This window comes from Lissotriton helveticus, chromosome 4_1, assembly GCF_964261635.1.
Source record: "Lissotriton helveticus chromosome 4_1, aLisHel1.1, whole genome shotgun sequence".
NCBI lineage: Eukaryota > Metazoa > Chordata > Amphibia > Caudata > Salamandridae > Lissotriton > Lissotriton helveticus.
The window spans coordinates 2039219977-2039232790 of record NC_136063.1 but is presented as its reverse complement, the minus strand read 5'-3'; the positions used below and the strand labels follow the sequence as shown (position 1 = coordinate 2039232790).

The 12814-nt window shown below is 46.6% G+C and overlaps 1 protein-coding gene and 1 long non-coding RNA gene across 2 annotated transcripts in view; one reads left to right on the top strand and one right to left on the bottom strand.

Moving 5' to 3' along the window:
- Positions 1 to 261, bottom strand: part of LOC144829489 (uncharacterized) — a 111445-nt gene extending 111184 nt beyond the window's left edge. Inside the window, exon 1 of the long non-coding RNA XR_013610681.1 lies at positions 125 to 261. This is a non-coding gene — a long non-coding RNA (uncharacterized LOC144829489). The remainder of the gene's footprint in view (positions 1 to 124) is intronic.
- The window catches only part of LOC144829487 (uncharacterized), a 58144-nt gene continuing 45364 nt past the window's right edge, over positions 35 to 12814 (top strand). Inside the window, exon 1 of the mRNA XM_078688677.1 lies at positions 35 to 283. Within this exon, the coding sequence (XP_078544803.1) occupies positions 195 to 283 (89 nt within the window). The 5' untranslated portion in view covers positions 35 to 194. The remainder of the gene's footprint in view (positions 284 to 12814) is intronic.

The window sequence follows — 12814 nt, the reverse complement described above, 5'->3', positions numbered from 1 at the left end:
AGACAACAAGAAGCCAGACTGTTTGTCCGGGTAGATTCGCCTCGTTCTCCTGAGGGCAACTAAACCAACGCATGAATTTTATTTCTATATAAACAAGCTATTTAGCATTGATTTGAGCGCTTACAAACCACCTGTGGACGGCGGGGATTCCCTGACTTTCTTTCGTTGGTCGCGCGCTGTGGGCGGGGCCGGAGATGGCGTCGTTGGAGCTGGGCTGCGCCGCCTGCACGCAGCGCCTGCCGGTGATGAAGCGCTGTGTCCGGTGCAGGGCGACTTTCTACTGGTGAGGATAATCCGCTCCTTATGCGAACGCAGCGCGCGCTGGTTGGGCCACTGTCGACGCTCTCAACCGCCACCAACTGGCAGTCGAACAGGGCATGGCATTTGTGCGCAACTGCAAGATACATTCTCAGCAGGCATATCTCGGGCACTTTATGAGTAGGCGCATAGCTGCCAAGTAGTCAGTATGTCACAATTCCGAATTTATCCAGTCCTAGTTATTTAACTAACAGGTCTAAATTCTTCTGGTAATCCATACTCGTAATCTGGAACTATAGGTCCTTGCGTGTTACATGCATGCCTACATTTCATAAGAGAAAAGTGGGAAATTTTATGAAACATATCTGGTGAATGTATTTCCCCGCATTAACTTCGCAGCCCATCACCATTCTTTCTACCTGTAACAGTTATCTATCTGTAAAGAGTTATTTTAAAAAAAAAATTCACCACCACTGTAAATCGCCAATTTGAATTAAATAGCACTGAGTATATTGGATTGCACCAATAGAATGAAACGTTGAGTGGCATGTCAACGCTTGATTTGTTGATCCTCTTTGGATTTGTTCGACACCACCCCTATGCTGCATCTAATTTGTGGGAAAAAGAGTTGAGGACACATCCAGCTAACTCTCCTATCACTTACTGATATACTAGTCTTTGAGCTTGTACAATCAGAGGCGCAACTAGAGTCAAATTTCGGGGGGGGGGCTAAGAAAAAATTTCGGCGGGGCTGAATCTTTAGGCACTCGGCAGAGTCGAGCTGCAGGGGCTCTTAGAAGGAGTGAAACAACAACAAAGCCCCATTAACATGCACAAGGTCTTTTAAAGACTTGTGAAGTGCTCGGGTGCGGCTGTGAGCAGGCCCCGGGAAGTGTCTCATCCCGGGCTACCACACACGACGGGGGGCTGAAGCCCTTTGAGGCCAATGGGTGTTGCCCGCCTGCCTGGGCCCATGCCATAGTGCAGTGGTTCCCAAACTTTTCCAACCTACGGCTCCCTTTACCTATTGACTGTTGGCCGCGGCTCCCCATTATGGTACCTTTTGTGGCGGGTGGTGAATGTAAGCCCATTCTCTGGAGTACTTTCATGTTTTTCCCTAAAAATAATTGGGATCAAGCTGAAGGTATTCTAAAACATAGATGTAATCATATCCTGGCCACTGCAGAGCCCCATGCTGTATCAACAACTGATTGGACTAATTGGAGAGAAATAGTGTTCTCAGAGAAGTGAACTGTAAATGCACGTCAGTGTCCATGCCTGAAACACATTGGCGTGTGCACTGCAGACTGTTTGACACACTGTGAGCTTCATCAGACAAAACCCCAACAAGGTTTATTCACCTCAAATCAGAGCATGCCATGTTTCTTAGCCATTTACAAATTCTGAAAAAGACAGCAGGTGAGGAATTCACAAATGAATTACCAACACGTTGTGAGAAACAAAATATGCCATAGCTGCGGAACTAAATATTCACTTTTGCAAACAAATATATATTGGATGATACTATTAATAGTGATCACTGTTCTCTGCTGTTTATTCCAATTTCCTTTTCAATATAATGTGTAAAACGTGGACAATGGAATAAAAGAATTAAAACGAACAAGATCTAGACACATTCAAGCACAATCAAGGTTTGGAGTAAGTCTGCAGCAATTTTTGGCAAACAGAAAAGGCAAACAAAAAACATTTGATTGAGCACTGGCAATGCACGTGGTTTTCCTGCAATTTCAATATTATCTCATTTGATTTGATGATCACAGGTGATTCTGTTTGCTAGGCTCCTGGGTTCTCTATTCAGGAAAGAGAATAAGAAAGGCACAATAGGGAGCTAAAGCGAAGGCGTGATAACAAATTGTTTACTTACAATAATATGTCAGACTGTAAAGGCATATACCTGAAACTTATTTTCTAAAGTGAATAAGCAGATTTTTTCACCTAGAAATAAATAAATACTAAAGCAGCCTTGGAATTTGGACACATGGATGTTAACCCTGGTTTCTATCAGGTCAAAAATCATGCAATTGTGGACAAACTTCTGTGTTTGTATGCTCCCTAAATTGTAAATATTTTTGATAAAAAAAGCAGTGTAAAAACAAATATTATATTGTGTTGTTCGCTACTGCCCCGTTAACCCAAAAGGCTACTACTGGCATTTGCACTTGTGACCTGCAGGTCTGTTGCTCGCATATGATTACAGCAGACTCTCAACCCTCTGAATGATCTTACTGAGACTGGAGCATGTTTTATGTATACTGTAAGTCGCACTGTTTCATATCCCTTGCTCCCCACCCTCACCCCCACCCCCACCCTTTTCCAAATAAGTGTATAAATAATACATGTCCCTTCTTGCAAAGAGATACTTTCTCTTACCGCGTATCTCTGGCTAAGGCCTCAGCAGCAGCTTTAAAATTTTGAAAGACCCCAGGAGAGTCTGGGCTGAGCTATACTGCAATTCCGGGCAAAAACCCTCTAGATTAGGACAGAAAAAAGGAGACAAACAGCACCGGACAACATGAAAGCAAAGACATTGAAACATCCTCGCCTCCCTTCTGATCTGATAGTAGACGCCTTGAAAGTAAGGTTACACTGCCCTCTCATTGCCAAGGGCAACCACTGCAGGCCTGACCACACGGAGCAGTGTTCAATTTAGATGCACGTAAGTGAAAAACATACTATTTATTTGTGATTCCCAAACTGTGCGAGAATCTGTCCGTGGCGCCCTTGGCTAGTTTTCATGGCGCACGAGGGCGCCGGGTCGCACAGATTGGGAACCACAGCCATAGTGTCACAAGACTTATGTCTCTCCATCTCAGGCAGACAACTTGGACATCTGCCTGAATGCATGTCTCACCAGTGGCAGACTCCCTCGGCACAGATCTACCCTGGTTCTTGGACATCTGTCTCTCAGATGTCAGACTCCTTGAGCCCCTATCTCACTAGTGTGACAAATTCCTTTGGCCTAGGTCTACCCTGGTTCTTGGACATCGGTCTTTCAGACGTCAGACCCCTTGTACCTCTATCTTACTAGTGTGACAGACTCCCTTGACCTAGGCCTATCATGATGCCTCAGCAATACCACAGAAGCCATCCTGGAGAACTCGTCATGCATGAACATCAGCAATGTCCCAATGAGGTCTGCATCAGATATGTTTAAAACAATAACTTGAGACATTTCTAGTTATACAGACAATTTAGATTTTTCACAGCCTGCTGGGCAGAAAATCTGGATTTTATTAAGGACACGGAGGCTAATATTATGCAAATCTCCTTTATTACCACAGCTCAGTAGCAACAATAGAAGAATGTAGAACATCAATAACATTCTGAGAAGGAATAAAGTCTCTTAGAAACCATGTCTCAGCCTTCTTTGTTCAAGAACTGCGAAGAAAGATCAACATGAGGTAAACTTGAGGATCCAAAACTCGAAGATCCAAAAACTCCATAGATAAGAATCCAAGATCAGGTTATTCTGAAAGAAAAAAGGTATACATCGTAATGTAATACAAATGGGAGGGTATGAAGAAAGAGGTGGGATAATATTAGCCTCCGTGTCCTTAATAAAATCCAGATTTTCTGCCCAGCAGGCTGTGAAAAATCTAAATTTTATGGCACGACACGGAGGCCATATTATGCAAGTTTAAAGTGCATTAAGAACATTATCAATCACATTAGAAATTGGTTTGAAATAACATGCTCTAAACATAGTATCATTAGACCAATCTGCAGCCCTAAGGATGTCTTGTAATCCTCCTCCTAAGCAGAAGGCTTTAGAGGCTGAAGCACCTCTTAAAGAGTGAGCGCCAAAAACAGAAATATCAACACCACTTTCATGCATGACATTTTTAACCCACCTGGCTAAAGTGGGAGAAGAGACTCCTTTATGAGGAGATCTATAAGAAATTATTAGTTGTGATTCATTCATTCTAAGATATTTAGTTCTTTTTTCATATTCCTTTAAACATTTAACCACACAAAGTCTATCATTTTCAGGGAAAAAGGGATAGAAGATTGAAGATGATAAGGTCTTCGTTCTTTTCTTGAGGAAGAAACAAACTCCTTCGGGTTGAAAGGCCCTACTAGAAATGTCTAAGGCCTTAACGTCAGAAGTTCTACGAAAGGACACCAGACACAATAAGACAGTAATTTTAAAAGAGATGCATTTGAACGATAGAGAAGAGTTATCTCCCCAAGACGCTAAAGTCCTAAGAACAAGAGTGACGTCCCACAGGGTGGTATATTTAGGGCCAGGAGGGTTTAAAACCCTCATGCTTCTCATTATCTTTTTAGTAAGAAGATTTTGTCCAACTGATGTTTCGTTAATTAAAGAATGACCGGCTGAAATTGCGGATCTATAAACGTTAACAGTTCTGTAAGAGAGGCCTGAAGTAAAGAGGTCCGAAAGGTAGTTGATAACATTGACTAGATCAGTTGAAACGGGATCGTAACGCCGTTGAAGGCACCAGCGAACCCATTTGTTCCATGCCAGTCTATAAGCTTTCCTTGTTCCGGGTGCCCAAGACTCTGAAATGAGTCTGAAAGCATTTGACGAAAGTCCAGGGACATTCCATTGTCTCCTGAAATCTTCCATGCCGTCAGAATTAGAAGGCCCTGCTCTATCAGGGGATGTGTATGACCTTCTGGATCTAGAAGGATTTCCGAGAAGGAAGGGATTAAAATTGGGAAATCTATGCTCATTTCTAGGATGATGGGAAACCATGCTTGGGACCTCCAGAGAGGGGCTATCACTACCATGCTCTGACTGTAACGTCGAGCGTGGAGAAGGAGACGAGGGAGCATTGAGAAAGGGGGAAAGGCATAAGGTGCTAGGTTTGTCCAATCTTGTAGGAAGGCATCTACTTTCATGGCTTGAGGGTCCGGCCTCCAACTGAAGAATTGTTTCAGCTGGGTGTTTATACGGTCTGCAAATAGATCTGTTTTGAATGGACCCCATTTCGTTTGAATGGACAGAAATACATCTCTGTTCAATTTCCAGTTGCTGGAGTCCTTGAAATTTCTGGAACACCAATCGGCAACTTCGTTTTTCAGTCCGGGAATGTGTTCCGCTACAACTGAAATACCTTTGTTCAAACAGTAGTTCCATAGGCCTTTCGCCAGGTCTGTCAGGTCTTTGGAATGAGGGCCGCCCAGCTTGCTGACATAGCGGACTGCAGACACGTTGTCCATTCGTAAAGTTACGCAGCATTTCATTGAGTCCTGAGTAAAACAGCGAACCGCAAACGAGCCTGCTAGTAACTCTAAGCAATTGATATGCAATTCTTTTTCTTGTTGGGTCCAGCGACCCCCAGTGGATAAGTTCCCGCATCTTGCACCCCAGCCTTCTAAACTCGCATCGGATTCTATTATTAGATCTGGGAGATCTCCAAAGATGGCTCTGCCATTCCAAGCTTCTAGATTTCTGAGCCACCAGAGTAGCTCGGTTTTGGATTCTTGGTCTAGTGAGATTAGTTGGGAGTACGAGCCGTTGGCTCTCAGATGTCTCGATTTCAGTCTCTGTAGAGCCCGATAATGGAGGGGGCCCGGGAATATAGCTTGAATTGTGGAGGAAAGAAGGCCCAGGATTTTGGCTAGGTATCTCAGGGGAAAGACTTTCATAAGAAGTGTTCTCCTCAGTTCTTTCCTGACTTTTCTCACTTTGTCGCTGGGGAGACGGAGTTCTGTCTTTATAGTATCTACCAGGAACCCTAGGAATTGGGTCTGTTGAGAGGGGGTCGTACAAGACTTTTTTAGGTTTATGATAAATCCTAGGTGTTGTAGAAGACGTATCGTGAGGTCTGTATGAGAGGAAACAGTCTCTCTTGACTGTGCCATTATAAGGATATCGTCGAGGTAAATGATCATCCTGATTCCCCTTTGTCTCAACCAGGATGCGATGGGTCGAAGTACTTTGGTGAAGCACCAAGGGGAGGACGAGAGGCCGAAGGGCAGGCTGCAAAATTGGTATAGGTGGCCTTGCCATGTGAATTGTAGAAACCTTTGATGAGGTTCCCAAATGGGTATCGTTAGGTAGGCGTCTTTCAGGTCGAGTCTTGTCAACCAGTCTCCTTTCCTTAACACGTCCCTTAGGAGGTGAATTCCCTCCATTTTGAAGTGTTGATAAACTACCCATTGATTTAGTTCCTTGAGGTTTATCACTGGTCTCTGCTCTTTGTTTTTCTTTTCCACCAGAAATATGTTGCTGAGGAACCCCGGGGAAAAGGATTCGACTATTGCGCCTTTTTTTAGGAGTTCTTGGACTTCTTGAGAGACTAACATTTGGTCCTTGGCCGAGAACGTTATTTCTCTGGGGGTTCTTCTTTGAAGGGGAGTGGCTATAAAGTCTATTTTGTAGCCCTTTACTGTGTTGAGTACCCACGGGTCTTTTGTTACCAATTCCCAGTTTCCAGCGAACTGGAGTAGTCTCCCTCCCACCTTTGGAGGGGTATCTGAAGGGTCTGGTAAGGTTCTTACCTGTGGAAAAGGAGCGTTGTCTCCTCTCGCCTCTGAAGTTTCTACCACGAGGTCTTTGCCTTTGGGGATAAAATTGTCCAAAGTTGTTGGAATTGTTGAAGTTGAATCTGCCACCACCACGAGACATGAAGGGTCTTGAGTTTGAGTTTCCTCGGCCGGGAAAACGACCCCGCATTCTCCCGGCCCGGGTAAAAACCCGATCTTGGAATACTCTTTTGATGTCTTTTTGGGATTTTTGGATGGAGTTAAAGGCTCCTACATATCTAGCCATATCTTTGATGAATTCCTCCCCAAAGAGGAAACCTTGAGTAGTTTGACCTCCATCGTTCTTAGCTAGTTCGATTAATTTGGGGTCGATTTTAAACAGGACTCCCTTTTTTCTCTCAATGGATAAGGCGGTATTGGCATTTCCAATTAGACATATAGCCCTTTGGACCCATTCCCTCAGTTCCTTAGGGTCGACCTGTCGGTCCTCGAGATAGGCTGTTTCTGCCATCTCGAAAATTTTTGTTATAGGACCAATAGAATCTAGTAGGCGATCCTGGCAAGATCTAAGGCCCTATCTAGTCCTTTTCTAGGGTCTCGGGAGGTTTTAGAGATAAAGGCCACCACTTTGGGATCAAGTTCGGGGGTAGTGGTTACTTTATTGGGTAGGGAGGGTCTAGGGCATTCAGATCGAAGTCTTGCCCTGACTTCTTGTGGAATCTCCCTCCGAAGCCAAAAGGTTAAGTAGTCGGCGACGTGTTGGGAGGGGGCCACTCGGGTGACAAGGGGTGTTTAATTAGGAGTGGGTCGAACATAGGGTCTCCAAAGGGGTCTAGTAGGGCTATGTTTTTCTCCGGGACCTTAAGTGTCCCCTCTGAGCTCCCCGTTCTTCTTTTTTGGTAATCATCTTCATCGGTGTCGAATTCAGATGAACAGGACAGGTCTATTTCAGGTTCTGAGATATCCTCGATATCCATATTAGTAGGGGGCTCTGGGCCTTCATTTCGCCCATATGGGGTGCCCGAGGCACCATTCTTGTCACCACCCCGAGGGCGTGAAGGGGCGGAGGTTGCCTTATGCTTCTTTGGGTCTTCGTGATCTGTACCTCCTAATGCCCTCTTTTTGGGAGCCTTTCCTTTTGCTCCAGATTGAGTACCACTGGTAGATGGGAGGGGGGAGTGTAAGGCCTCAAGCCTTTTATTAATATTTATATCGATTGAGTCAAGGACCTTTTCAAAGGCCTTATTGACTAGTTTTTCTAAATGACCCTCGATGTTTGGGATAGGTTCTGACATGCTTACCCAAGAAAGGGGGTAGTAATAACTGTTGTGGTGGAGTAAGGGTTAAATATTAGGCAGAGCGGTAAAGGGATCTCTCGTGATGAAAAGCGCTGTTCGTTATGTGAGGGGCACGTTATGTGTGCCGGTAAACTGTCATTCCGCCGACAGAAGGGTATGCCAACGCCATAAAATGGCTGCTTAATACAAAAGAATAGGACTTGCCCAAGGTCCCAAAATGGCCGCCACGCACGTTTTACGCGTGCGTCTGCCGCTGTAGGGTGAATTCCTCTAATCCGGCCCCTCTCGAGTAACGTTGGCGAGGGGGCCGGCAAAGTTCACCGAAAATGCAGAGCGGGCTGCGAGCGGAGGCGGAGGCGGGTAGGTGTGCGCAACCGGGAAGGGAGTTGGGGGAAACACAGGGGTGAGCCCGAAGGCGAGCCCCTGTATTTCAGATTTACTCGTTGCGAGTGGCGCGCGAGTGTATCCAGACAACAACAAGGATTGTGAAGCGGCAAGGGGCATGGAACCGGTCCGAAATAGAACCGGAGGGGGTCATAGCGAAAGGTGAAAAGGGTACAGGTTACCAAGAGGGTAAAACGCAATAGGGGTACATACCCATACCAACTAACGCTAAATTAAGAGGCAAAGCCCAATATAAGTAAGAAACAATACAAACATGCAGTAAACTGTACAGGGATATTATAATAAATATTGCTAGTAATAGTACAACAGGAGGAACAAGCCTCTAATTAAAAGATCACCAAGTAAGTCAGAGGATAAGGAAGAGCTACTTATCTTTCTGAGCAGCAGCAACAAAGAAGGCTGAGACATGGTTTCTAAGAGACTTTATTCCTTCTCAGAATGTTATTGATGTTCTACATTCTTCTATTGTTGCTACTGAGCTGTGGTAATAAAGGAGATTTGCATAATATGGCCTCCGTGTTGTGCCATAAAATTAAGTACTTACACAATCACTGACACATTTATTTTTAAAACATATCTGAAGTACGGGTCATTGGAAGATGGTTAATGATAATATAATGAAATCTCGGGCATCTGTCTGTCAGGTGTCAGAAGCATTGAAACAGTGTCTCACTAATGTCAGTCTCCCTGGCCCCAGTCTCTTGGACATTTGTCTCCGAGGCCACAGACCCCCGAACCCATGCCCCACTAGTCTCAGGTCCTCTGCCCTGCCTCTACCAGGCCACATTTAATGGGTCCCCGGGCTCAGGTTTCTGCAGTGTAAGACCCCTCACCTCCCCATCGCTCTTCAATGTCAGCCACATGGACCCCTGCCTCTTATTTCTTTTTCTGCTACTGACTTTCATCCCTCGGCCACTGGAGCGCCGTGGGTGAGATGGCGAGCCGGCTGTGAGGAGGTGCCCGGAGGATGCCCGAGGGATCAGGTGAGGGCCGCGCTCGTCGCTGTTGTGTTTGTCTGTAGCTGCTGCTGCATCCATCGGTGTCCACGGCATGGACCACCCCTGCCACCACCGGTCGGTCAGTGTGGTTCCCGACAAATCACAGTACGCTCTCCGCTATTCTCAATTGCCTCAGCCCCCCCTCTCTCCAAGTGCATCAGCACCCCACCAAACGGTGTCTCTGCCCCCCTCTCCAAGTGCATCAGCACCCCACCAAACGGTGTCTCTGCCCCCCTTTCCAAGTGCATCAGCGCCCCCCACCAAATGGTGTCTTGCCCCCCCCCCAAGTGCCCCAAACCCCTCACCAACCGGTATCTCTCTCCTCCCTCTCTCAAAGTGGCCAAGCCCCTTACCCCTTAGAGTTGAACTCTCAGGACTATGTGCCTTCAATCTCCCATTGTCTTATGTCTCTCCCCTTTGCATGCTCTCTATCTCTCGAGTCCTTTGTGCCCGCATTCTCCCTGTCGATAACACTCTCGGGTACTCTGCTCCTTCATTCTCCCTGTGCCTCTGTCTCTCATTCTCTCGAGTTCCCGGCAGTGGAGTAACGAAACATGAGGGGGCCCCCCTGCAAAGTACATGGAGGGGGCCCCCCTACGGACTCACTCGGGATCTTTCAGGCCAGGTCACTGACCTGAAGGGGACCCTTGGAGCTCTAGGGCTCTCTGCATTGCAGGGGCAGCAGGGGCATTGTTATGCCACTGCCACAAGGCTCTCACAAATATGCCCCCTGTCTTTACAAACCAGTTCCGATATGGCAATGTCGGGGTCTGAATGTTCCTCTTAACCTGCAACCTTTCCTCCTTGGTGGAGGAACGTTCTATTCTGGCCCCCAGAAAGGACATCTCCTGGTCCTGGGAGACCTCAGCGTATGGTTGAAGACTTCTGATGGTCCTGGGAGACCTCGGTCTATGGATTGAGTCTCCTGATGGTGTCCTGGTATATATTTGGAGTCTCCTGATGGTCCTGGGAGACCTCAGGCTCCATCTGGAGTCTCCTGATGGTCCTGGGAGAACTCAGGTTATGGTTGGAGTCTCTTGATGTTCCTGGGAGACCTCAGGTTATGGCTGGAGTATCCTGATGGTGCAGCTCTTACATGTTCACATGATTAGGACTCTGTGGTTTTGCATTTATTGAACACATCATTCATTCTTCTGCTCTCTTACTAGGCCTTCATCTTTGTCTCTCGTCACTTATTTGTTGGCAGAGACCCTTTCCCAAGTGCTTTTTAGATTGCATTTCTCCAGCTCTGAACCTCTCGAAAGAGTCAATTAATTTATTAGAGAGATTGCAATCTCCCAATATTTGTTCAGGTGCTCTCTAAAAGTCTCAACAACTTTGCAACGGTCTGGCACTTTCTTTTTAAGATTAAACAAATATGTGAAAACATTCTGACTGAAATAATGCCTACACCCAACAATCTTTCTTTAAGATCGTACCACCTGTACCTCCTTTGCACCTGTTGCTGCAACCAACCTTGATACTGCACCTCCTGTGCACATGTTGATGCAACCAACCTTGCTGCCACCCTTGCAGGCTGCGCCCACAAGACCCCAGTCAGATTCTGCCCGGAGAAGCTAAAGGAGCTCTGTTTCTGCTTCTCAAGATCCCCTTGTTGGAATTGTTGAGTCCTCCTTTAGGACAAGGCACCTTTCTCACTGCCTGGAAAAATGCCGCAGTGAAACCCCTCCTGAAAAAGGTTTGCTGCACCCTCTGGATATTATTAACTTCAGTCCAATCTCTCTCTCACCATTCTGGGTCAGTTAATTGAAACACTACTTTTCCAAGATCTTCAAACATTCGCAGGAGATAGCAATATTTATACCTTTCTCGACTGGATTTGCAGTTTTGCTGGAAATACTTGAGAGTTCCTGGAAAGCTCCACAGCCCCCTGCAAAGGAGTTAGATCTATCACTGGAGGCAGACGGCGGCACCCAAATGTCAGCCCTGCGGACAGTGTGAAGCCCTTGGCTGGATAACTGTCTCCTGTGTGGAACAAGCTGCGCCTGTCTGCTCCTGTCAGATCCTGACTGCACCTGTCTACCCCTGCCTCCTCCTGCCTGTCCCTGCCTGTCCCTGCCTCCTCCTGTCAGATCCTGACTGCTCTTCTTTGCTCCTGCCTGATCTGCCTGCTCCTGTCAGACCCTGCCTACCCCGCCTGCTCCTTCCTGCCCGCCTGCTCCTGTCAGACCCTGCCCGTGCCGCCTGCTCTTGTTAGGCCCTGCCTGCTCTTGTTAGGCCCTGCCTGCTACTGTCTGCCCCTGCCTGCTCCTGTGAGACCTTGCTTGCCCCTGACTGCTCCTGTCAGATCCTCACTGCTCCTGTCAGATCCTCACTTCTCCTGTCAGATCCTGACTGCTCCTGTCTGCCCCTGCCTGCTCCAGTCAGACACTGCCTGCTCCTGTCTGCCCCTGCATCCTCCTGTCAGGTCCTGCCCACTCCCGTCTGTCCCAGCCTCTGTCTGCCTGGTCGTGTCTGACCTTGTAAGATCATGCCTGCTCCTGTCGGCCCCTGCCTGCTCATGTCAGACCCTGCCTGCTCCTGTCTGCTCCTACCTGCCCCTGTCTGCCCCTGCCTGCTCCTGCCTTCCCCTGCCTTCTCCTGACAGCCCCTGCCTGCTCCTGTCTACCTCTGTCTACTGATATGTTCATAACCACCTCAAACACAACGGGCCCAATTCACAAAGGCAAAGTTAGACTTTTGGTCTAAGTTTTGATCAAAAGTCCAACTTTAGTACTTTTCAGTGTGCACAACATAAGTTGCGAGTAAAATCTTTACGACTGCAGAGTTTCCACACTCATAGCAGAATCGCTGCATTCGGAGTGGAATCTCCGCACTTGGGGCAGAGGTCCACCTGGGTGCGGAAACTCCTCAATCATAAAGGGACTACTCGTAACTTATATTTGTGAATACCAAAAAGTAGTAAAGTTAGCCTTTTGTTCAAAACTTAGACCAAAAGCCTAACTTTACCTTTGCCCAATGCTGGCTATAGCCTTGGGGCTGCAATTCTTTGGAACAGCTTTGACCCCCATGGCATGATACTGCTCACTCCTATGAGATGACTGAAATGGCATATTTGAGGTTATTCTTTATATATTGTGGACATTGTTGGTATAATAGTGCCTATGCTTGGTGTAATGCTTGCACTGGCATAATGTTGGCAATCCCTAGCATTTTAATAACATTATCACTTCTGCCATTGATTAGTTTAACCTCTCTGCACCTATCCTTGCCATCACACATTCATCCATTATACATTTTATTTTACTATTCTTTCAAGCAATTGCCCATTCAAATACCCATACATGCATTCATTCACTTACCTATCAAGTATCCATTCATTGAAACACTCATTTATCCATTCATGTACACACCCATTCA